Below are 27,784 nucleotides of genomic sequence, written 5' to 3'. Positions count from 1 at the left end.
CATCTTTTTCTCACAAACAACCGTTCTAAGTAGACAGTCAACGTGAGTTGTCCTCTGGTCAGTGGCTCCCAAACTACTAAGATTTATGGATCCCCTCCATTCAAAAATGAAAACAAGTTTGCGGACTCCCTTCAAAAATCAAAACCCAATATGAACACTGGATTTTCTGAAAAGAAAATTCAAAGTTTAATGTGCGAAACAACTCAGCTTCATTCTTATTTTTATACAGATACAGGTAGTTCTCGACTTTACGAGTTAATTTGTTCCTAGCGCACTCTCGTAAAGCAGGAATTAAATCCCATAGACAATGTTAAAAATAGGGGTTACATTCTTGACAGTGATGTTAGTTAGCTAATTAGTTTGTTTAAACAATGGTTGATTTATCGAAGAAATGAAAACGTAGCCCATAAAATCAAGCAAATTATAATAATAAATTATTTAAGACTTACAAATTTTAAAGATTGTTTATTCTTCATCATCGACTAAATGCACACTTGTTGATGCTCATTATTGGTTCGACACTCATTGGTCGAGCCAATAATGATTGAAATATATCAATTCCGATTGAAATCTTTCATTTTCCTTTTGTGTTAAAATTAAAAAACCAATTTTTTATTGCACTTCAATAGTGCACTTCTTTGTACTAAGTAACTCTACGTTTGGTGACAGAAAGGTTGCTAAATAGGTAGTTAATAATTCTATAAAGGTCATTTAACAATTTTCAAAGCTGGAGTTGTCCTGGCAAGGGGGTAATCAGAGAGCCAGTATTGAGGCGGCAGTGGTGGGAAGGTGCCTGCACGGAGTCTTGCACGGCACGTACCTGCCAGTCGCTTCTCCCTCAAGGCTAATCGCGTCTCCAGGAAGAAGGCAGAGTCTCTTCTGCCACCCTTGTCATTCACAACAACTGGAAAGACTCAAATAGACAACGTTTTCATTAGTTCCTCAGTTTTAGGCCAAACCGGTGTGCTTTTTTCTGTTACCATAAAGCTCTCTATTTGAGATACTACGCTAATGACCATTTGTGACTACAGATCCGTCATCCTGAGCGCCCGGCACTCAGTAGTTGACCGATTTATATACTTTTTTAAATCACTCTATATCATTTTCTTTAGCCAAGAAATCAACTCCATTCCTAATAATAGTTTTGAAATATTTATCTCTATCCATAAAGAGATAACCTACTACTTATCATATGAATGTGTTTCAGATTTTTATTGCACTTTTGCACTTATGATTGACATGCTGCCAAAATCTACAAAGAAACTGTTTGAAGAAAATGTAATTTTTGCCCTAAATGACAAGATTGTTTCAGTATGACCCTACAATTTTCAACTCCTTAGTTGATGTAATATACACTGATGAGCCAAAACATTATGCCCAGCGAGTTGTTATGCAAATTGAAACAACTGCAGGTGAAGCGCAGTCGAGACACAGTATAAAAAAACACCCGATACAGGTCAGTGCAGTTTACAAATGTTAATCATATTTAGCATTCGTGGGGTTGAACCCCGGTCCACTCAAAGAGCATGTGCTATTGCACTCGCGCTCTTGACCACTCGGTTACGTCAGGCCATAAGCAAGTTTGACAAAGGCCAAATTGTAATGGCCAGACGACTGGGATCAGAGCCTATCTGTAACGGCACGGCTGGTGGAGTGCTCACATTCAGCCTTGGTTAATACCTACCAAAAATGGTCCAAGGAGGGAACACCCACGAACTGCTGGTGAAGTGCTGGATGACCACAGCTCATAGATGCTCAAGTTGATAGAAGACTCTCCCGGATGGTACGTGGCAACAGATGGGTAACTGGGGTGCAACTTGCCAGTAATTGGAATGCTGGTGACGGAAGTAATGTGTCACAACACACAGTACATTAAACCCTGCTGAAAATGGGGCTGTGTAGCTGCAGGCTGATCCGAGTGACCATGCTAACCACGGTTCACCAGCGACAATGCCTACAATGGGCACGCAAGCATCGAAACAGAACCTTGAGTGATTGGAAGAAGGTTGTCTGGTCTGATGAATCACATTTCCTGTTACACCACGTGGACGGCCGGGTACGTGTGCATTGTTTACCTGGGGAATTGATGGCACCTGGATGCACCGTGGGACGAAAACAAGGCGGTGGCGGCGATGTTCTGCTGGGACACCCTGGGTCCAGTCATCCATGTGCTGGGCACTCGGATGTCTAACACCCTAATTAAACACATTGCTAACCGGGTACACCCTTTCATGGCAACGGTCTTCCCCTCTGACGGTGCCGTCTTTCAGCAGGATAATGCACCATGCATGCCACACCACTCAGATTGTTCGAGACTGGTTCACAGAACATGAGGAAGACTTCCAGGCATTCCCCTGGCCTCCAAATCCCCTAGACATCAATCTCGTCAAGCATCTGTGGTTTGTGTTGGAACAGCAACTCCGATCTGTGGCGTCTCAACCACGAACCTCACAGGAGTTAAAGGATCTGGTTACGTGTTGGTACCAGATATGACAATACACATTTAGAAATCTTGTACCGTTCATGCCTCGCCCGGGACGAGCTGTTTTGGCTGCACGTGGAGGACCAACATCATATTAGGTAGGTGGTCAATAATGTTTTGGCTCATCGGTGTATATAATAACATTATTATTACCCATGTTTAAAGCCATTATTTCACTCATTCTTTTGGGAACTGAAAATGCATTTCTATTATCACTAACAGTTTAATCCTCCTAATAAGATTACCTGCTTTTTAACCAAAACAATTACTCAGGATGATTGATATTTCCCACACCAACCTTGAGTACACCAATTGAATTGTGTGAGAAATACCTGCACAAGTCCCAAGTTTTATTGTTCTTCATGTCACATACCACTTTCTCAGTGACCCAGTCTCATATATTAATGCACCATATTGTTACTAATTTCTGCATCTATTACACAGAAATGATCAGTTGTATAAAAATAAAAGTGGCTTATGACTTTCTACACAGCACATCCCAAACAATTATGACCTGATTCACATTGCTCACAACATTTTGCATCTTTGTCATGTTCCATAATTTTTCTTCAAAGCTGTCATATTATAGATATAGGTTAGAAACGTTTAAGATTAAATTTGCACTATATGACTTATTTAAATTACTGCTTAAAAAGAAAATGACCAGGTACTCTATCAGATATCTGCCAGGCAATTAAAATTTTCACTGAAATCAGATTTACTACCATCAGTTATGACTTGTGCTTAGGTTATTATTAGCCATATGGTGCAAGGAAGCCTGAGGTTTATGCTGCACCAGCAAAAAAAAAAAAAAAAAAATGAGAGTCAGAAGTAGAAGGGAATCACCAAGAAAGAGAAGAATGATGATATCCAGCCCAAGGACCCTGGGTGGGCCTAGCCCATACTCACCAAAATGTGAGTATGGGCTCATTACCTAAAACAATATGAAATATTATTTAAACTGTAGACATTCTCAGATGCGAGATTAATTAAATATAACTTTTGATTTTAAGTAAAAATTCCAGTTTACAATTTAAGACTGAATGAATCTATGCAAATACCAAACTTGTATAGTTCTACCCACTTGCCCCAAACTGATTGCCTTTGTAGCTCTCCTCATCAATAGGCAACTCTGAATCCAAACAAAAACATCTAATGAATTTGAAAGAATAGGATAAAGAGATAAGCCAAAGGAGATCAAAAAAATGGTGATTATCATATTATCTGTTCTTGTCAAGGAATATCACAATTGTTATAGTAGTAGTGGCATGTGATGCAAGAAAGGCAAGTGTATGAGCTTATGCAGCATCAGCCAAAAAAAAAATCACACCATTCCCTCTAAAATGCATGTCCAGTTCCTCCTTAAATTTATTTAACCTATCAACTTTCACAATGACAGATGGAAGTTTGTTCCAGCAATTAACCGCTCGCTGGCTAAAGGCAAATTTCTGCACGTCTATTCTACCTCTGACTTTTCTTAATTTGAATTTATTCCCCCCCCTTAGGTTCGTAATCTGAACAAGTGGAAGCATCCCATCAGAATTCAGCATGCTCAACCCATTCAAGGCCTTATACACCTCAATCAGATCACCACACAGGTGCCTAGTCTCCAGCCACTGCAACTTGCAGAACTCAAGCCTCTCTTGGTAAGAGGATCCCTTCATTCCCCTCACCAATCTTGTTGCCCTTCTCTGTACACGCTCAAGCAAATCTGCATCCTTCCTAAAATGAGGCCTCCAGACCTGTACGCAGTACTCAAGGCATGGCCTGACCATTGCCTTATACGGAGGGACAATCACCTCCTTTTCCCTGCTAGCAAAATTCCTATATATCATTGACAAATCCCCATGACCTGCCGTGGCAGCATGTCTGCATTGCTCAGAAAACTTCATATCTGACTGCACAATTACTCCCAGGTCTTTTTCATTTTCTACCACCTTAAGTGTATATATGCTATGCACCTTTAAATTGGATTAAATCATAGAATCAGTAATTAGGACAGATGTGGTCATTGAATTGGTGGTGTTGGTTAGCTTAGCGATTCTGTTAGAACAATTTCCAGTTGATGAGATTCTGTTAGACAAATAATTGGACCTTTGGAGTAGTAAAAGAAATACATTTAATTGTAACACTTAAGATATGCTTGGGAAATTTATTTATTTTTTTATGGTGTGGTTTTTGGTTTTATTTTTTAATTGAATGGAATTGAGAACTCTGAATTGGGAAAGGAAAAAAATTAAAATTGTTGAGAAATTTATCAGTTTTAAAACGTCAATAAAGATTATTGAAGGTGTTTCAATACCTAAAATTATCACTATGCCTTTGGGCCAACATCTGATTAACAGGGTAAAACCAGTGTACTATGAACAGACAATCAGTCTCTTACAGTAGTATCTTTTGGAGATAAAGTTTGCCATTTCAACAAGAATTCAGTGGTTCTAGATTTATACAAAGTAGTATTTATGTGTGTTCATTATTTTATTTATATGTGTTCATTATGCTATTTATATGAATTTACTGGTCACACCCATTTCAAGCGAAAAATCCTCACCTCCATGGTCCTTCAGGAACCCAATCTCCTGTGAAACATGCTATACACTGTGGAAAAATTTCTCAATTCCACCCAGCCAAACTTATCAAAATCAAGTAATTTTAAATATGCAGTATACAATGGATTCCGGTTATTTGGGCCACCGGCTAATCGGGGCAGCCGTTTATTTGGGGCAAATCTTAAAAAACAGAAACCAGTCGAGAAAATAGCCAGAGTTTACTTCGCTTAATTGGGACAGCATGCTGGATTAATCGTGGCAGGAGATCACAGGACTGGAAATTACTCTGCGATTGTCTCCGACGGTACCACGTGGTTCGGTCAAAATTCTGGAAGTCACAACCATAAAACAATTAGGAGTCACCTGTTTATTGGGCTTTTCTGTTAGTGAAATCTATCATAAATGAACAGTAAACTCAATCTTACTGAATTTGTGATAATACCGACAGCTGGAATTCTGTGGGTTATTGTGGTGAAATGTGTTTACACTTCCATGAAATCTTCAATCATATAAAAAAATTAATTTTCAGATCTTCTCTTCATTCCTATTTTTAAAGCTTTGTAACTTGTTACTCCGTTCTGACTTGTGCATATTATGTTACTTGCAATTTGTGTGTGCCGTGTTCTTTGTTATTGATTGCTTATCTTTTTACTGTTTTAAATTTATACCCCACCCACAAATGTCAGGGAACAGAAATGTCAACTAGTTTGTATGTACATATTACAGTAAGTATTAATTATTCCGATTATCACGTATATTCTTCTGATTTTCACGTATCATTTAATTTTTTAATTGTTAAGGTAATAATGGGTAAATTTGTGCTTAATATATCTTTGCTTTTATAACCTGTGGATAATATTCCTCTTATTTTTATTAATTAGAATCGGTGTTTAATAGAATTAAAATTCAATTCACAAACATGATCACAATGACCAGCGCTTACTGCACATCGTATAGTGAACGGTACTTTACTATGTTGAGTTCGTCGTAACGTGATTTGATTGTACAATGAACCAGTTATAAGGGGGGGGGGGAGTACATTGTATTTTTTACTATTTATGTGAAACTTCGGATAATTGGAGCAGTGGCTTAATCGGGCCAAAATGTACTAATCCCGATGTGTCCCAAATAACCAACATATCTGAATATTTATATTTTCTGATTGTGTGAAATAATTGCTATTTTTGTTTTAGATGTATATGTTAATGAGTTTTTCTTAAAATAATCAAACAAAAAAAAACTTTTTTTTTTTTTTTGGAAACAAGAATTACATCTAGTATAGAGCGGTATATGTGACAGTTGCTGAACTGAGGGAAAGCTCATTAGAACAAAATTAGTTTCCTTAAATTGGAAACAATGTTATGATGGAATAACTGTTATGAGGAGAGTTTACTGTAGTTTTTGAAAATGATTGAGATATTTCCATTGAAACCCACACACAATTGTGCATTTGAAAACTGAAATCTATTTAGTAAGCCAAATAGATTTCGAATAGATAGTAAATTAAGCAGTTGACTTGTTCTGCATGGATTATGCTGCTTGATCCAAAGAATTCAAGGAATTAATCTTGAAAGCTAATATGCTTTTCATACCAACTAAGAAATACTGTTCAAGGTTTAGGCCTAAGTGGAGGTCAGATGACTAATGAGACTTGTGCGCAGAGAAGAAAAATGCATGGGACGCATATAAATTATCAGGAGACACAGGTGCCTGTGGTAGATAGAAGATAGTCTGTGATCAATTCAGAAAGGATGTTAAGTAAGCAAAGCAGATTACGAGAAATGTTTAGGCAAAGAATGCAAAGAAAAACAGTAAAGACTTCTTTACATAGGTAAACTCTAGGAGGAAGGGGATGAATCAATTGGTCCCCTTGACATCGGCAGTTCGATCGTTGATGAACCTGCTGAGGTAACTGACAAACTGAATGAGTATTCTGCTTCTACATTCACACACACATGAGGAAGTCTGTAGGAAAGTGAAGGCTAGAATCTTATCAAACTCTCGCAGGAAGCTAAATGATTTTGTAATATCTGGGAGCAGAGTGGTGGAGAAATTGTTGAAATTGAACATAAGAAAGGGACCTAGGGTAGATGGAATCTATCGAGTTACATTCAAGGAGGTAAGAAAACCATTAGCCATAATTATGCAAGCTTCCTCGGACTGAGGGGAGTCCACATGGACTGTAGATGTGGAAACATGTCCTCCATTCACAAAGGGAGGGGGGGGGATCAAAGGCCGACATGAGCAATTACAGACCTGTTAGTTTAACTTCTGTTCCGGGAAAAATAATGGAGTCACTGGTTAAAGAAGCATTGCAGATTCATCTAGACAAGACTGCAGTAATAATTGAGACACAGCATGGGTTTGTTAAGGGAAAGTCTTGTCTGACAAATTTGATTGAATAGTATGATGTGGTTACAAAGGAACTGGCCTAAAAAAGTAATTTTGTTATCGTGTACTTGGATTTTAGGAAAGCTTTCGATATTGTTGCAAATGGAAGACTACTGTACAAATTGGAGCGGTATGGCATTAAGGGCAAATTGCTGCTATGGGTAAAGGGGTGGTTGAGTGGGAGAAGACAGAGAGTGGTAATCAATAGACACTGCTCTTTGTGGACTAATGTTATTAGTGGAGTTCCCCAGGGTTCGACTTTGGGCCCATTGTTGTTTTCTGTATTTATGCAGTGAGATATGAAGTTCTCTAAACAGTGCAACAAACTGCAAGAGTAGCTCATGGTGTCTTGTCAATGATATATAAGTATTTTGCTAGCAGTTATTAAGGAGGTGAACCTTTTGAATAGGACAGTGGTCAAGCCACACCTTGAGTACTTCATACAGGTTTGGAGGCCTCATTTTAGGAAGGATGTAAAGCTGCTGGAACAAATACAGAGAAGGGCAGTGAGATTGGTGAGTGAAACAAAGGGTTGCTGTTATCAAGAAAGGCTTAAGTTCTGCATATTGCAGCATCAGGAGACTAGGCGTATAGGTGTATAAGGCTTTGAATGGTTTGAGCAAGCTTAATTCTCATGGGATTGTTCCTCTTGCTCAGATTCCCATGGGGGACATAAATTCAAAGTTAGGAAAGACAATTTTAGAATAGATGTGTGGAAATTTGCCTATAGCCAGTGGGTGGTTGATAGTTGGAACAAACTTCCATCTATTGTAATGGAGGTCAACAACTTAAATAAGTTCAAGGCAAACTATACAAATATTTGGAGCGAATGGATAGGTGGAATAGGGAAGGTTTGTTTTTTGGCTGATTGGTGGGTGAAATGGGGAAGGTTTGTTTTTTGGCTGATTGGTGGGTGAAATGGGGAAGGTTTGTTTTTATAAGCTTGCTTTATTCCACCATATTCCTCTGCTAATGCTAATTAGCAGCTTAAACACTATTAGTAAGGCAGTAAAATGTTATTTAAATTATTATCTTATTATTCCAGTGACAATTAATCACTGGAATATAAATAAAAGCAAAAATGGTATTATGCATCACCAAGAGTATTACTAACTTGATATTAGATGGTTTCTAATCTGGCCATATATGTCTGGTTATAGGCCCAAAATCCAGATATCAGTAGACCATTCATAATATGTTGACATATTGGCTCAGAAAGACATGCTGAATTAATCTGCATACAACTAAATGTATACGGTTATCGTATAATTCATGTACATAGAGGCGCCTCCGTAGCCAGGTGGGCAGGAGCAGTGGTGCGGAGCACACGCTTCTTGATTAGACTGGGGTTCGAGCCCTTGCCTACCAAATACGGAGGATGCGGAAAGGTCAGGGAATGACCACCGCATATCCCCTGAGCAATATGGCCTTAGTTGCTAATGCTCCTAAAAACCAAAATAACAACAACAACATGTACATAGTAATAAATTATTTATTGTATAATGAATGCATTTTTGACATTTGTATACAAATGTCAAAAATATAGTTTCACTGTTGTAAGATATAGTTTCACTGTTGAAACATAGGGAAAGCTACAAGAATTTGAAAAACATCTAGATGAGGAACGTAGAAAGAGAGTAGCAGAAAGAAAAGAGAAGAGAAAACAAGAAAGACGTACAAAATGGCTAAAAGATAAGGAAGAGGAAAAACAAAGAAAAATGGATGAACAAAAGAAAAGAGGTAAATAGTGTATTGTTGTATTTTTCATTATAATGGTTTAATGAATATTTTTTGGAGTATTGTACTGAGTAAGTTATAAAACATGAATCCAATATGTGTAATCCTTTATATTTCTTTATCTATTTCATTCACTGGGGGGGGGGGGGGGTTACATGTACTGGAAGCTGCATTGAAAAGCACTCTTAGCAGATAACCCTCTTGAATATGATTCCGCTCTATAAAGCAAATAATAACATTGATAATCATTAATGAAACTGTTGATATATAGTACCACATTGAATGCAAGTATATGGTCAGTGTAGTACTAATGTGTACAGGGACTCCTCGACTTACGTAAGGGTTGCGTTCCGCAGAACGCTACAGAAGTTAGAATTTCCCCCATTCTTGTGCAGCCCTCACAACCGTGCTCGCTGAATTGATTGAGTGAAAAAAGAAATGTCCGACGAACTTGTAAATAGAATTATTTATTGTATTTATTCCATTTTCGATCTCGTGCGAAAAATTACGAAAGCCTGTAACTTAAAAAAATTTCAAAATTATAAAATTACAAAAAAAAAAAGAGGAGACAGGGATAATGTCAGTAAGTTTTACCTCTCAAGCATTGTTGCCAGAATTGCCATCTTCAGCTGATAAGTACGCCACTGCGGGGGTTGAGAGCTGTGGAGATTTAGTAGGGGTCTGCTGCTCAACCTTACAAAAGAACGTATATTAATAGATGACTGGATAGTGGTGTTTTTCTTTTCATCGTAAATGGCTCCATAGCAATCAAGCATATCATTCGCCCTTTAGTTAAGTTTTAAGAATCATTCGCTGTCAGGATCTATCTTCTCAAACCTCACCACTGCCAATGCAATTTCACGAAATGCCATTGCCATCTCTGGTGATGAAGCGTCTCTTCTCCTCATTTGGTTCATCTTGAGCTTCGTCAGCATTTTCTTCTTTCACTATCACTACCTGCAAGTCAAGTTCTTTATTAGATAATTCCTTCTTGTCTTCCTCTATTAATTTCTCCATGTCTTTGGCCACAACCTCCAACTGAAGTAGCTATGCAAACTTTACAATCTTATCTGTAACCTCTTCATATGATTCATCTTTTTCAAATCCTTTGAAGCCTTTTACATCCCATGGGCATATTTTCTTCCATGTGCCGTTTAAACAACTTTTAGTAATTTCCACCCAGACCTTACTTAATGTTTACAATGGCATGGTAAATATTGTAAGATTTCCAAAAGTCTATAACGTAAAATTTTTCTCACCGTCTACTGCAGACAGTGCCTGAACAAATGTGCGTAAATAGTATGCTTTTAAATTCGAAATAACAGCCTGATCCATAGGTTGGATGAGTGAAGTCGTGTTTGGTGGTAGTAATATGACTCTATTGTTCAAATTGAAATCATCTAGACGCGTAGAATGTCCAGGAGTATTATCTAATAGAAACAAAATCTTGAAAGGAACATTGTTGTCTTTACAATATTTTTCAACCTCGGAAATAAAGGAGTATTTAAACCAATCCTCAGAGAGGAGAGAGATATTGTTATCCATGCTCTGTTTCAATTGGAAATCCATGGGTAGGGTGGCTTTATTGATTCCTTTAAATGCACGAGGATTTCCAGAGCACAGTTGTGAGGGCTGCACAAGAATGGGGGGAAATTCCGACTTGCATAGCGTTCTGTGGAATGCAATCCTTATGTAAATCGGGGAGTTTCTGTACACATCTGATCTTATACTTGCATTCAATGTGGTACTATATATCAACAGTTTCATTAATAATTATCAATGTTGTTATTTGCTTTAGAGATCCGAACCATGTTGAAGAGGATTATCTGCTAAGAGTGCTTTTCAAAGCAGCTTCCAGTAAGTGTTAGGAATGGTACATAAGCAGTGGTTTTAATCTGTAATCTCCCGCTGCATTAGCCCCAAGCAAGCAAGAGTGTGGCAAGTTAACGGCTGTTCCAGCTTCGACATAACACCTGAAATCTGTTTTGTGATCACTGTTGATCTTGTGTGTTTATTTTTTGACATGTTCTTTTATATGTGCACTGTCCTTTAAAGAGCTGTCCTTAAGTGAGACCTAATTCCCTTGCAATAGATGACAAACTTTGTCCTGCTTCATACTTAATCATTTTCATCTTCATTTCTAAATCAATTTTGTTTCGTTTCCTGTCACTACCACCACTTGCACTTTTCATTGGTCACTTTCCGTTCATCATTGTTATACTTAAATAGGAATGAAGAGAAGTTTCTGAAAACTTGTTTTTTTATATGATTGAAGATTTCAGTGAAGGGGAACACATTTCACCATAATAGTGTAAAAACCCAGCTCAACTCATTCAAGGCCTTGCACACCCCAATCAGATCACCCCACAGGCGACTAGGTTCCAGACGCTGCAATTTGCAGAACTTTACCGTTTCTTGGTAAGACCACCTCATCATTTCCCTCACCAATCTTGTTGCCCTTCTCTGTACTCTCTCTCAAGCAACTCTACATCTTTCCTAAAATGAGGCCCCCGGACCATATGCTGTATTCACAATATGGCCCGTCCACTGCCTTATACAATAGGATAATTCACAAAAGTTGCTGGCTTGCAAGTGATCAACCCAAAAAATGCCAGTTAAAATCCTCCATTATTAGACAAGCAGATTTACTGGCCCACTCTATTTTTCTGTACAGTTGGTTGTTGTACTCATCAGTCATTAGGTCTATAACATACTACTACTCTAATTTTTTGATTTTCCAGTGCTTATGGCACACCAAACTGATTCAACATTGCACTGCCCATCTATGTCAACTGGATGTCTTTCTTTAGATTTTGTGTTTTTTAACTAACAGCATAACCTCTCTTCTCTTCCTGCTCTGTCTATCCTTTCTGTACACATTGTACTCCCCAAATTTGAATTTTGCACTGCTTATATCTGTATGATACCACTCCTCTGATATACCAACACCATCCCCCTTTGATGTCTTGACCAGCACTTCATGTTCATCAAATTTATTTACTATACTCCTAGCATTTGTGTACATACAAGTAGCATTATCATTAGTAGAGGCATATGATGCAAGAAAGCAAGCTAATGCAGCATCAGCCAAAAAAAAAAAAAAAAAAAACACCACTTCCATTTTACCCATCAGTTCGTTCGAAATACCTATCCAGCTGAGCCTTAAATTTATTTAGGCTATCAACTTCCACAAGGGATGGAAGTCTGTTCCACTACCAACTACCCGCTGGCTAAAGGCAAATTTCCACACATCTATCCTACATCTGTCTTTCCTCAATCTGAATTTATGCCCTCTCAGGTGATTATTCTGAGCAAGAGAAAGAATCCCATCGGCATTGAGAATAATCAAACCATTCAAGGCTTTATACACCTCTATCAGATCACCTCACTGGTCCTAGTCTCCAGACACTGTAATTTGCAAAACTTAAGCCTTTTTCATAAGAGCAACCCTTTGTACCATTTGCTAATCTTGTTGCCCTTCTCTGTACGTTCCAGCAGGTCTACATCCTTCTTGTAATGAGGCCTCCAGACCTGTATACAGTACTCAAGGTGTGGCCTGACCATTGCCTTATACAAAGGAATAATCACCCCCTTATCCCTGCTAGAAAAATTGCTGTATATCATTGACAAGACACCATGAGCTACTCTTGCAGCCCGTCTGCACTGCTAAGAGAACTTCATATCTGCCTGCACAATTACCCCAGGTCCTTTTAATTGTCTACCACTGTCAGTGTAGTACCACAGAGTTGATACATTGCTCTAGGGTTGCTGTTTCCCATATGTAGTACTTTACATTTCTCAATGTTAAACTTCATTTGCCACTTCTCAGCTCATCTGCCAACCTTTCCAGATCCTGTTGCAGCAGCAGCACAGTGTCAGTAATGTCATAAACAACCCTGCTAACCTTTGTATTGTTTGCAAACTTGGACATTAAGCTTGATATACCATCATCAATATCATTTATAAATACAGAAAACTATAATGGACCCAACACTGAACCCTGAGGGAATCCAATAATAACATTAGTCCGTGATGAGCAGTGTCCATTGATTACCACCCTGTCTTCTCCCCCTCAACCATCCCCTTATCCGTAGCAGCAATTTGCCTCCAATGCCACACTGCTCCAATTTGTGCAGCAGTCTTCCATGTGCAACAGTATCAAAAGCCTTTCTAAGATCCAAATATATAATATCAAAGTTATTCCCTGCATCCCGTTCTTTTGTGACTGCATCATAGTATCCAATCAAATTGGTCAGGCAAAACTTCCCCTTAACAAAACCATGCTGTGTCCGAGCTATAACTGAAGCCTTGTCTGGATGATTCTACAGTGCTTCTTTAACCAGTGCCCCCCCTTAATTTTCCTGGAACAGAAGATAAACTCACAGGTCTATAATTACTTGTAGTAGAAGTAGTAGTGGCATGTGATGCAAAAAAGCAAGTGTATGAGCTTATGCAGATCAAACAAAAAAAAAAAAAAAAAAAAATCACACCATTCCCTACAAATGCCTGTCCAGTTCCTCCTTAAATTTATTCAACCTATCAACTTCTACAATGACAGATGGAAGTTTGTTCCAGCAATTAACCATCCGCTGACTAAAGGCAAATTTCCACACATCTATTCTACATCTGTCTTTTCTTAATTTGAATTTATGCCCCCTTAGGTTCGTAATCTGAACAAGTGGAAGGATCCCATCAGAATTCAGCGTGCTCAACCCATTCAAGGCCTTATACATCTCAGTCAGATAACCGTGCAGGTGCCTAGTCTCCAGCCACTGCAATTTGCAGAACTTAAGCCTCTCTTGGTAAGAGGATCACTTCATTCCCCTCACCAATCTTGTTGCCCTTCTCTGTATACGCTCAAGTAAATCTACATCCTTCCTAAAATGAGGCCTCTAGACCTGTACGCAGTACTCAAGGCGTGGCCTGACCATAGCCTTATACATGGGGAAAATCACCTCTTTCTCCCTGCTAGCAAAATTCCTATATATCATTGACAAAACCCCGTGACCTGCCCTGGCAGCCTGTCTCCATTGCTCAGAAAACTTCATATCTGACTGCACAATTACTCCCAGGTCTTTTTCATTTTCTACCACTTTAAGTGTAGTACCACACAAGTTGGTACGTTTCTCTGGGGTTACTTCTACCCATATGCAGTACTTTGCATTTGTCAAGGTTAAACTTCAGTTGCCACTTCTTAGCCCATCTGCCCAAATTATTGAAATCCTGTTGCAGTAGCACACTGCAATTACTGTCATTAACAACCCTGCCAACCTTTGTATCATCTGCAAACTTCGACATTAAGCCTGATATACCTTCATCAATATCATTGATAAATATACAAAACAACAGTGGACCTAACACCGAAACCTGTGGGACTCCATTAACATTAGTCCAAGAAGAGCAGCACCCATTGATACCACCCTCTGTCTCCTCCCACTTAACCATCCTTTTATCCATTGTAGCAACTTACCCTTAATACCATTCTACTCCAATTTGTACAATAGTCTTCCATGCGCAACAGTGTCAAAAGCTTTCCTGAAATCCAAATATATGATATCAAAATTATTTTTTGCATCCAGTTCCTTTGTAACCACATCATAATATCCTATCAAATTTGTTAGACAAGACTTTCCCTTAACAAACCCATGCTGTGTCTGAATTATTGTTGCAGTCTTGTCTAGATGATCCTGCAATGCATCTTTAACCAGTGACTCCATTATTTTACCAGGAACAGAAGTTAAACTAACTGGTCTGTAATTACTCGTGTCACTCTTCAATCCCCCTTTGTTAATTGGGGATACATTTGCACATTTCCAGTCCGTGGGAACCTCCCCTGAGTCCAAGGATGCTCTCATAATTATGGCCAAGGGTTTGCTTAGTTGCTTTGCTGCCTCCTTTAATATAACTGGATAGATCCCATCCATCCCAGGTGCCTTTTTTATGTTTATCCCCAACAATTTCTTCTCCACTTTTCTCTCAGTTATTACAAAATCATCTACTGCCAGAGTTTACTTCACCTCTGGCATTCCCCTTCCTGAATAACTCCTCGTGTATGAATGTAGTTGCAAAATTTTTAAATAGGCTCCTTGGGTTGGGCATATTCATAATATAAATTTTAGTAGTTTACACCAACGTTGCGTTGAAATAATAAAACAAAAAACAAAATTAATAGTTTAATAACTGGTATTACTAATTTAGAATAAATTACTATTTACAAAAAGCATATAAAAAGGCAACAATGGGCTCCCCCATTAGTGTTATTATTGCTAATTTGGCGATGGAGGAGCTCGAGGCTAGAATATTTAGTGATATGGTTCCCTATGCGTCCATGGAAAAAGATATGTAGATGATACGTTCTCAATTATTCAAAAAGGGAGTGAAGATGAGGTTTTGAATTTTCTTAATGGTTTCTCCCCATTTATACACTTTACCTCGGAGGTGGAAGAAGGGGGGGTTTTACCGTTCTTGGATGTGTTGGTCTATAGAGAAGGCCCATGTTTAAAGACATAGGGTTTACAGAAAACCTATGTATGAAGGTCAGTATTCACACTAAAACTCAGCTCAGGCCAACCATCACAAGAACTGTGTGATTAGAGCACTAATAGACAGAGCTGAATCACATTGTAGCACCTCCGAGGATAAAAAGAAAGAGTTTGAGCACGTCACGGTGGATCTCCTGAGGTTTGGCTACCACCAGAGGATCATAAATATGTATATCAAAGGAGAACAGAGGAGAGGGAAGGCATTTACACCGATAGCCACCGCCATACATTCCCTATTATCCGGGTCTAACCAAACGAATAGCCCGTGTATTATGGGAACATCAGACAAGCTGTGTGCAGCTGCCATGCCATAAGTTGCACACAGTGTTGTCACAAGTGAAAGATCCCATTACAAAAGAAAGTAAGTTGGGTCGTTTATAGCATTAAGTGCCCGGATTGTGGGGAATGTTATGCGGGGGAAAGAAAACAGCATTTAAAGAATCGTCTGGGGGAGCACAAAAAGGCAATAAGGAATGCAGATTATGCGAAATCAGCCGTGGCAGAGCATTATTCGGAGAAGCAACATCAAATCTCCCAGGACGAAGCTACTATCATCGACCGGGCACATAGGTTTTGAGGCCGCAAGTGGCTCGAGAGCTTGCGGATTAGTTCCATTGGGAGCAACATTAATAGAGATAGAGGTATGCTGATTCATCCCCTCTTTGAGACAGTGATTCTTGGAGGGGATGAACGATTTCACCTGACGTGCTCCTGAGCCGCCACCGGTTCCTTTATGCATGAGAACAATGCATGTGTCATTGAATCACGTGACATGTGCCGTGAACCTGCAGGTATTTAAGATTGCACTGGAAAAATAAAGCGTACTGTTGAGAAAGAAGCCAAAGCCTTCGAAAGCTTCAGATTTTAGTGCTTTTAATTCTGTATATTTTATAGTATTTTTTTTTTTTTCTTTTTATATGCTTTTTATAAATAGTAATTTATTCTAAATTAGTAATACCAGTTATTAAACTATTAATTTTGTTTTTTGTTTTATTATTTCAATGCAAGTTTGGTGTAAACCACCAAAATTTATATTATGTAGATGCAAAATACTCGTTTAGTTTGTTAGCTACCTGAGCAGGATCCTCAACTGTTGAACCATCAATATCCAGTGGACCAATCTGATTCATCCCTTTCCTTCCAGAGTTTACATAGGTAAAGAACTCTTTTCTGTTTTTCTTTGCCAAGGATTTCTCATAATCTGCCGTTGCCTGCCTAATCTCCTTTGTGACTTGGTTACAGACCAGCTTATATCTATCAAAGGCTTACACGTCACCCATTTATTTATATGTATCCCATGCATTTTTCTTCTCTGCCATATGTCTCATTAGTTCATCTGACATCCATTTAGGCCTAAACCTTGAACAATATTTCTTAGTTGGTATGTAAAGCCTAGTAGCTTCCAAGATAAGTTCTTTGAATGCTTCCCATTTTGAATTTGCTGTTGGTAACATCTTCAGTTGGTCCCACTGTATAGAATTTAAATACTGTCTCAGACCATTGTAGTCGCCTTTACGAAAGCAAAAACCCTTCCCTTTACCCCTGATGGTAGTTACCTCTTTGAGTAAATCCCACTTCAGCACACTGTAATCACTGCCACCTAGTGGTTCCTTTATCTGCAGATTCTTAATGCATGAAGAATCACTACTGATAATCAGATCAAGAGTATTACTCCCTCTAGTTGCCTCCCGAACATGCTGATGTAGAAAACAATCATCCAATAAATCCACAAAAGTATACATACACCTATTCTTAATCTTAGTTACCCCAACACAGCCCACGTATTTATTTGTTCCGTGATGACCACCTCCATTCTGATAGAAGCAGTGCGCAAATCATTTTCATTTCTGCCTGCAATCTTTTATTGTGCCCCCCCCCCCCCCCCCCAGCAGTTTTTCCGACTCACCTAATGCTGCCTCACTAGCATCAGGAAATATTCTTGCACCATTTCTATTTAAGTGTGCCCCATCCCTGTAGAACCAATATCTCCTGGTAACAAGCATAGACCACGCTGAGAAAAATTCTACCCCATGAGCCTTGCCCAATATGTCGAGGGCTGAATGAATTGACGAGGATCTCATGTACTCCCTCCTATTGTGTCCGCACAATTGCAGACACTTTCAAATTTAACTCTAACTGACGACTTTTTTTTTTTTTTTTCCAACATCAACCTGTACTTGTTAGGAAGTCTACAGTTCTCCTACTCTTATTTTCTCTGTCAACTGGATGTCTTTCCTTAGATTTTGTGTTTCTTAACTAACAGCATATCAACTATATTACCATTTGTGTCCTTAAAAGATGATATCTGCACTATAACTCATTAATTTATTGTATCATTGCCCATTAGGTAACAAGGGATAGCAATATTTTTGGTCTAATTTTCGGCGGTGACTCCTCACACATTAAGAATTTCCACATAAAGGAACCACGTATCACCTCTATATATACACATGTGAAAACAGAAGATTAAGATGGTGCCCTGGTGAAATATCCTTTTGCATTTCTAATATAGTGACTGCAGAGAGAATGCAGTAACTGCTGCTGAGCACTGTGACATTAAACTGGCCAATTATCCTACATAGACCATACATAGACCAAAAACATTTACACTGTACTAAGGCATTATACATAACAGCACATTTTAAGAACAAACTGGCAAACTACTAAAAGATCATGTTGGCAGGAGAAGTGGTCCTAGCAGGAATTGAGAATTGGTCATGCAGACATTATCCATTTACTTGCTATGAGCGAAAGACCTACCAAAAATGTGCCAACCTCCGTACAAGATTAACAGAATAATTGCTAGTAGTTGATCGTAAAACCTATACCTAACATGATACATGTGTTTTTTTTTTTTTTGGCTGATGCTGCATAAGCTCATACACTTGCTTTCTTGCATCACATGCCACTACTACTGGTTTAATATCGTAACACCAACAAATGTTGCATGTGGAATATTGATGTGATTGGAAGAAAGTTTTTTTTTCTTAAAAGGAAGTTAGTGGTGTTGCTTACAGTGGAGATGAATTGTGATTGAACATGTTTTAAGTAAATTAAACAAATAATAATAATAAAAAAATTTTTTTAGAGTCCCAAAACATTTTATTTATGCCCAACTGTTTTAGTTTTCATGGCAGTGCAAAAGGGGTAAAAAACTTATGACCTAGGTTTACCAGAATGTAAATTGTGTGTATATTTTCTCCTATTTTTGGTTTCATGTGACATTTCTGCCTACTATTTCTTAATTTTCCTACTTTCTGCCTGTTAGCTTACTTAAGGTTAAGAAAAATATTCTTTTTTTTTTTTTTATTATTTGCCACTCTTCAACCCCCACCCAGCAGACAAAAGGGAGAGGATCTGTTATTTTTTTATTCCCCCCCTTTCAATACCATTGTACATAATAAAAGGTAAGTTTTTTCCTGTAAATAGACAAATTTTAAATGAGTTTATTGCATTTTGTAATGTGGGGTTCCATCATATGACATGTATGAATAAGTTAGAATTTGTATATTATTGAAATATTTTGGAGGAAGGGATGCATAATGTGATTATGCATCCCTTCCTCCTAAACAAAAACAGATTTCAAATTTCGTTTCCCTTTCAAGCAGCTTCTGTCAGTATATTAGTGAGGGATATGTATTTGTTATGATTTCTTTTTGGCAAGACAGTGAGTTATTACTATTAACAATGATGGATTGACTAATTATAAAACTAACAATATTTAATAGCATAAATCTATATACAAAATATGGTAGAATGACTTTGTGACTTTATGTAAACATACATTGTAGAATTCATTGTATAGCTCAAAGCTCAAAGAGGCACAACAAAAAAGTGAGCTGTAAGTGGAAATGTTTTGAATTTTACTGTTAAAGAAACACTGTTTTGTAATAGCATTTATCAGTTTCATGACGTATTTTAATTTATCAGACTTTAGTATGAAGGCAAGTAGCAACAAATAAAATATCCAAATTCCCAGTTTATTTTCTCTTTTGATAGTTTTGCCATATCAGTTATTGTAACTTGTATATATCACATTATTTCCAAATTCTTGGAGTCAACTTGTCACTACACTGGTATTCTGTTAGATCTTTATTCTCTATTTTGATTGAAATTTCACTTACATAAATTTCAATTTACTGTATTTCTTCAAAGAGTACGAAGAGCGCTTAGCCAAACTTGAAGAAATTGAAATGAAAAAGCGTGCACGTGAAAAAGAACTTGAAGAAAAATTGAAAAAGGAAATGGAAGAAAGATTAACTCAAGAAAAAGAAGAAAAGGAAAAGGCTAGGAGAATTCCCACACGGTAATTTTCACTTTATTTTAGATAGTACTCCTTGTTAGTATTTGAGTTTAGCATCGCCTATAGCAAAGAGTTAAATTTATAGAATTTTTTTTTGGTGTGTTTGCAAATGAGTAAGCACTTAAATCATATGACATGTCTATCCATTCAGTTTTAATTAGATTTAGACATAAATAAATAAATAAAATAACCCATTTAAAACTCTTTTTAAATGCATATACTTGTTTATTTTATTTTTTTAATAATCTTGGATTGTATTCAAGGAATTTAGCTTCTAACACAAAAAATTAAGATATTCCAGGATTTTTATATAATTCGTTCCTTGCTTGTTTTCTTTTGTTTTTAATGTTTTATTTCTCAAAAAGCACTAAGTGTATCTGGTTATTTTAGAAGCTATGACTTCAGTTTGCAGAGGAGTCAGAATATATTACATGACTTATGGTTAAATTTCTAGTTGTGGACACGTTGGAATTTATTAATACAGTCAGTCCTCGTATAACACATGTTTACACTACACAAATTCGATCATACATGAATTATAAATATGGGAACAATATCATATATAAAACGAACCGAATTCGCTTATGCACGATTTGTTTTTGTGTTTACAAGAAATGGCGGTCGAACGCGGAATCACCCCAACTGAACGCAACACGATAGGAATGAAGAGAAGATTCAGAAATTGTATTTGTTTTTTATATCAGTGAAGGGAAAACACATTTCACCATAATAACGTAAAAACCCACACAATTCCATATATCGGTATTATTGCAAATGCAATTAGATTGAGTGTGCTACCAGTTTATAACAGATTCCACTAGCAGAAACACAACTGGAAATTGTTTTTATTGTTTTATTGTAGTAACCCCCAGAAATGTGCTTTAGTAAAATGTGAGCTAGTGAGGTGTTAATAGTTAATGAGTTAATGTTTCTCTGCTTTATGGTGTTGTTTATTCAGTTGCTACACGCGTGCAGCTTTGTTTATGTGTATAAAGCGTGCCTCCTCATTTTGTAATTGTGCTTTATTCCCTAAAAATGAGTAAAATACTTAAAAGGTGTTAAAAGGAAGCATCCTGGTGAAGACACTACAGATTCAGAGAGAAAAAGAAAAGCAATAGCGATAGACAGAGGCGGACTGGGTCAAAAATTCTTACCTGAGAAAATTTGTACCGGTCTCATACTAGCGTTTATGGCCCAAATCACACTGGCCTCCGGCCCACTGAGGTTTCCCCAGTAAGGCTTATGGCCAGTCTGCCTCTATCGATAGAGGAAATTGCGAGACGCCTTGAGTGAAATGAAAGACCATGTGATATTGCATGTGCTGCAGGCCTCTATGAGGCAACACTGAGAATTAGAAAGAAGGCAGAGAAAATAAAAACAACTTTCATAGCAGGAACAACTCAAAGTGTAATTAAAATCCATTAGATCAAGACACAAAGAATTGGAAGAGATGGAATGGCTGTCATCTGTTTTGATAGAAAATCAAACAAAGAACAAGTTTGTTTGCGATAGAATCAAAAGCATTAGCAATATTTTATTACATAATAAAATGCAAGTATTTTATTATTGTGTTTGGTAATGTTTTGATTACAAATGTGTGTTCAATTTTGGGTGGTCAGTACCTAACCCTATTTTTCCCATAGGGCCTGTTGTTTATATTGCACGAGGGTTTCTAGGAACACAACTATCGTGCTGTACGAGGACTGACTTTACTCTCTGCAGGAAGCAAGCAGCTGTTAGTCCTCTTACCACAGTACCAAGTGATCTTGTTGATGAGACATTACTGAAATCCTGTATCCAGAAGTTTTAAAACATAGGTTTAGTTCCCCCCCCCCACATCATTAATACTTCTTGAAGTATTAGAAGTATTTTCATGGCAAATGACACAAGAAATCAAGTTTTTTACATCAGCCAAACTGTCTGTCCCTTCTAAAACATTTGTCTAGTTAGTTGATTGTTACAAGTTTGTTTCAACAATCAGCTACCAACTGGCTGAAGGCAAACTTCCTACAACCACCCTTCCTCAATTTCAATTTTTATGACCCTCCTGTGTGTAATCTTAGCAAGGGGAAGAATGAAGAATTCCCTCAGCATTTAGCATATGCAGTCCTCAATCAGATCTCCTCACAGGAGATCCTCCTAGTCTCCAGGTGATGCTATTTGCACAACTGAAGCCTTTCCTGGTAAACGAGCATCCCCTTTTCCTCCCCTCACTAATCTCACTGCCCTTCTGTATACCTGTTCCAGCAGATCCACATCCTTCCTAAAACAAGGTTTCAGATCTTTGTGTGGAGTACTCAACATTTTGCCCAACCACTGCCTTATACAACAGGATAATAATGTCTTTATTTCTGCTGGGACTTATTTGGTTATTAATTAGTATTAGCAATGGCCATATGGTGCAAGGAAGCCTAAGGCCTCTTCTGCACCAGCCAAAAAATAAATAAATAATAATAAATAAATTAATGAATGATAAAATCAAAGGAAATAGACAACCTATGCATTTTCCTCCTCCTAGATAATTATCCAGCTGACCTTTGAATTTTTCCAAACTGTCATCCTCAACCACCCGTGTAGGTAGCTTAATCCAGTAATTTATAACTTCTTGCATTCTAGTCTAAATCCCCTTCCCCTAACTTGAATTTACGGCCGCTAGTTCTAGAATCATATATAACTGGGCAAGTTTTGTCCTCGTTCATTTTACTTTTGCCTCTCAGAGCCTTAAACACCTCAGTGAAGTCTCCTCTAATGTGTCTAGTTTCCAAGCTGCACAACCCACATGCCCGAAGTCTTTCCTTATATGGACATCCTTTTGCCAATCTCACTAGGGCGAATTACCCATCTTTGGATCCTTTCAAGAAGCTCGATGGGTGTCTTTTTTTTTTTTTTTAGGTGCGGTCTCCACACTTGAACAGCGTATTCCAAGTGTGATCTAACAATAGCCTTGTATAATGGGATTATGATGTCCTTAACTCTTCTTGAAAATGTTGGATAAATCATCTCTAGAACATCATGGACCTTCCTTGCAACCTGTATACAATGTTCAGAGAACTTCGTCTGACCGTATTGTCACTTCCAAGTCCCTTTCTTCCACTATTGACTTTAGTTCATTTCCACCAGTTGTATAAGTGATTTTGAAGTTGCTGTTCCCCAGGTGTAAGACCTTGCATTTTACTGAATTAAACCATCTCTGAAGAAGCTCTGCATGGTGGTGATCATTAACACTACCGATCTTTGCATCATCTGCAAATTTAGATATCATGCCTTCTATCTTTTTATCTATGTCATTTAACAAAATCAAAAACAACATGGTCTTAATACTGATCCTTGGGAGAACCCCACTTCTTATATTAACCCAATCTGAAGAATAACCATTTATCACAACCTCTGCCTCATGCCCTGAAGCCAGCCTGCTATCCATCTAAGGATTTTCCCTGTGATTCCAATCTATTCCAGCTTATAAAGTAACCATTCATGTAGGACTGAAGCAGATGTTTTGCAGAAATCTAAATATTGTCAAAATTATTTTCTATATCCAGATCATGAGTGACCCTATCAAAATAGCTAAGCTGATTTGTTAAACATTATTTTACTTTTACAAAACCATGCTGTGTATCTTCAGAGTTCCATTTTACCCTTGTTCATTGCCACCATGATTTTCCGTACTACTGAAATTATTACTCACCAGTCGGTAATTTCCCGCTACACTCTTAGAACTGCCTTTATGTATTGGCATTACATTGGCACTTTTCCAATCCAAAGGAATCTGTTCTAAGTCCAGTGATGCTCTCATAATTAGCCTTAATGGTTCAATGCACTCACTTGCCACCTCCCTTTAGATTATAGGGTAAAGTAAAGTAAAGTGCAGCCATTATCAACCCACTGCAGGATGGAAGCCTCCTCAACAATTCATGCTGAGGGAAATGGACCATAATCTGCCACGCTGGTCCAGTGCGGGTTGGCAGATCGACCGTATTCAGCAGTCAGGAGCTTGAACCCCGGTCTACTCAAAGAGCATGTGCTACTGCACTCCTGCTCCTGACCACTCGGCTACGGAGGCCTAGATTATAGGGTATATGTCATCAACCCCAGGAGCTTACCTGGCCTGTAGGCTCAAGTTTTTTTGTTAAATAATCATGTTAAATTTCAGTATCATTAATTATATATTTTCTACTTCACTCCCATAATTTCCCATTGACAGAAGGGTTTTTTCTTCTGTAAATATAGATAAAAAGTAACTGATGAGTTAATCAGCTGGGGTATCTAATACGATCCCATGTCGATTACACAATGGCCCAATCTGATTTGTCCTTTTCTTTGCATTTGTGTGGGTGAAAAATTCCTTATCCCCACACTTTGCTCTCTTTGCAGGCGATTTCTCATAATCTACCGTTGCTAGCCTAACCTTTTCTGTGCCACTGTTACAGATCAATTTGTAACTGTTATAGGTTTCAGTAGTTTTTATTGCTCTGTAACTTTTCTGCTGCCCTTACCATTTTATTCCCTTTTCTGCTCAAGTAATCTGGCAACTTCATTATTCATCCAACTTGGAATACTCCTCATGGAGTATTTTTTTAATGGTATATATGCATTCAAGGCTTCTGTAATTAATGTTTTAAAGGTCTACCATAATTCATTTGTATTCACTCTCTGATAAATATCTATCCAGTTAATACATCTACTTCACTCCCATAATTTCCCATTGACAGAAGGGTTTTTTCTGGGCAGAGAGGGCGCTGAATCTCTTTAAAAGTTACAGCTGTCAGTTACAGGCTCCGCAAAAACGATAAGTGTTTGCCTTTTATTTACATGATTGTTATTTTATATTGTACTTAATACGTAGTCATATAGTTATAGTTACGCTGGTTATTTTTTATTTTTAATTTAGAGTTTTTGTGGATTTTACTTACGATAGGTAAAACCATTATTTCGTTCCATTTTTGTAGCCATTGTTTTTGGATATAGTGGTAGGGAATTCAAATTTTTTAATTGAGGTAGCTAGGTAGCTCTAACGCATAATTATATAGTAATACGCTTCACTGTTTCTATTTAATAGTTTCTATTCAAATACTATTGATATTTAATTTATTGATTTTATTAATTTAAACTACCATGCCCCAGACTAGAGCAGCAAAGCAACGGGCACAAAGTGGCAGGAGTGCTGTGACTCGGGGGAGAACTGAGGGGGGCAATTCTCCAAAGCATCACAGCCTAAAAAAATGTGCAGCTTGTGAAATGTTTGCCGAACTCTCTGGAACGGAACATGATATTGCCATGGGGGATGTCTTTGTGTGTGCGCGATGTAAGGAGTGTAAGGAAATCAGGCGACAACTTAGCGTTGTTATGGGCCTATATGAGAGTTTGAAGGACAGGGTGGATGCCCTCGAAAGATCTAAATTGAGGGGCCCATCAGGCTCTCAGCTGCCCACATCAACGCCAGAGCTTGCACTTGGTCATCACGCAACACAGCGGCAACCCCTAAGGCAGAATGCGCTGGTCCCACAGGAACTAGTAGTTGTTTGTGACTCTATTGTCAGGGAAACGGGGAACATCCTTTGTAAAAAGGATAGGTGGAACAGGACCAGGGTATGTCTGCCAGGGGCAAAGGTTGATGACGTTGTAGAGCGGATATCATCTTTCAAGGGCACAAAAGGTGATATAGTTGTACACGTTGGCACTAATGATATTAAGAGTAGGAGACCGGCGGAATTACTCAACAAGTACAGGTCACTGTTGAAAAAAAGCCGTGAAATACGGTTGAATTTGAAAGTGTCTGCAATTCTGCCCAGACACAATAGGAGGGAGTACATGATGAGAGCCTTGTCGATCAATTCGGCCCTGGAAAGATTGTGCAAGGCTCAAGGGGTAGAATTTTTTTCAGCCTGGACTGTACTTGTTAACAGAAGAGATTGCTTCTACAGGGATGGGATACACTTAAATAGAAAGGGTGCAAGAATATTTGCTGATGCTATCGAGGCAGTGTTAGGTGGGTCGGAAAACTGCTAGTTTGGGGGGGATACAAAGACTAATAGTTTAACAGTAACCGCAGGCAGAGGTGAAGGTGATTCTTGCACAACTTCTATTAGAATAAGAAGAGACCTGGAGCGAGGGGTGTGGGGGTTTCAGGGACGGATGGCAGTCATCATGGAATAGTTGGGTATATGGGATGTGTTAGGGTAACAAGGAATAGGCATAGGAGCATGTATGCTTGCATGTATACCAATGCTAGAAATATAGTAAATAAATTTGATGAATTTGAAGTGTTGGTCAAGACATCAAAGGCAGATATTGTTGGGATAGCAGAGACGTGGTGTCACAAAGATATAAGGAATGTAGAACTGGAATTTGGGGAGTACAATGTGTACAGAAAGGATAGACACGACAGAAAGGGAGGGGGTGTTATGCTGTTAATTAAGAAAAACATAAAATGAAAGGAAGTGCACCCAGTTAATATAGATGAACTGTGCTCTGTTGAGTCAGTTTGGTGTGAGATAAGCACTGCGAAAGGAAAAATAAGAGTAGGAGTGTGTTATAGGCCTAATGACTTGAATGAGTACAATGAACAATTGTACAGAGAAATAGAGTGGGCCAGTAAATCAGAATGTCTTATAATGGGCGATTTTAGCTTCCCAGATATTGACTGGAACTTGTGGGTTGGTCACTCACACACTAGTCAGACTTTTGTGGATTTATTGGATGATTGTTTTCTGCAGCAGCATGTTCGAGAGGCAACCAGAGAAAGTAACACTCTTGATCTGGTTATCAGCAGTGATCATTCGTGTATTAAGAATTTGCAGATAAAGGAACCACTAGGTGGCAGTGATCACAGTGTGCTGAAGTGGGATTTACTCAAAGAGGTAACTACCGTCAGGGGTAAAGGAAAGGGTTTTTGCTTCCGTAAAGGGGAGTACAGTGGTCTCAGACAGTTTTTAAATTCTGTACAGTGGGATCAACTGACGATGTTACAAACAGTAAATTCTAAGTGGGAAGCATTCAAAGAATTAATCGTGGAAGCTACTAGACTTTATATACCGATTAAGAAATATCGTTCAAGGTTTAGGCCTAAATGGTTATCAAATGAACTAATGAGACTCATGACAAAGAAGAAAAATGCATGGGATGCATATAAATTATCAGGTGACGCAGAAGCCTGTGGCAGATATAAGCTAGTCTGTAATCAGGTCACAAAGGAGGTTCGGCAGGCGAAGACAGATTACGAGAAATCCTTGGCAAAAGATGCTAAGAAAAACAGCAAGGATTTCTTTACTTATATAAACTCTAAAAGGAAGGGGATGAATATGATTGGTCCACTTGACATCGATGGTTCGACTGTTGATGATGATCCTGCTCAGATAGCAAACAAACTGAATGAGTATTTTGCATCTACATTCACACGTGAGGAATTATTACAATTTGAAAATGGAAGAAGGTTATCAAATTGTAGCAGTGTGCTTAATGATTTTGTAATAACTGAGATCATAGTGGAGGAGAAATTGTTGAAGTTAAACATAATAAAGGCCCCTGGGGTGGATGGGATCTATCCAGTTATTTTAAAGGAGGCGGCAAAGCAACTAAGCAAACCCTTGGCCATAATTATGAGAGCATCCTTGGACTCAGGGGAGGTTCCCATGGACTGGAGATGTGCAAATGTGTCCCCAATTCACAAAGGTGGATCGAAGGGTGACACGAGTAATTACAGACCAGTTAGTTTAACTTCTGTTCCGGGTAAAATAATGGAGTCGCTGGTTAGAGATGCATTGCAGGATCATCTAGACAAGAC

The 27,784-nt window shown here is 38.2% G+C and overlaps 1 protein-coding gene across 2 annotated transcripts in view; it reads left to right on the top strand.

Moving 5' to 3' along the window:
* eIF3a (eukaryotic translation initiation factor 3 subunit a) overlaps window positions 1-27,784 on the top strand; it is a 399,865-nt gene that overhangs the window by 223,534 nt on the left and 148,547 nt on the right. For both annotated transcript variants that reach the window (XM_090385008.1, XM_090385009.1), the window contains 2 exons: window positions 9,009-9,162; window positions 19,857-20,007. In XM_090385008.1, the coding sequence (XP_090241134.1) occupies window positions 9,009-9,162; window positions 19,857-20,007 (305 nt within the window). The remainder of the gene's footprint in view (window positions 1-9,008; window positions 9,163-19,856; window positions 20,008-27,784) is intronic.

Source organism: Mastigoproctus giganteus, chromosome 11, assembly GCF_048544385.1.
Source record: "Mastigoproctus giganteus isolate SK-2022 chromosome 11, ASM4854438v1, whole genome shotgun sequence".
Classification (NCBI taxonomy): Eukaryota; Metazoa; Arthropoda; class Arachnida; order Uropygi; family Thelyphonidae; genus Mastigoproctus; species Mastigoproctus giganteus.
This window is presented reverse-complemented; position numbering and strand designations above follow the sequence as displayed.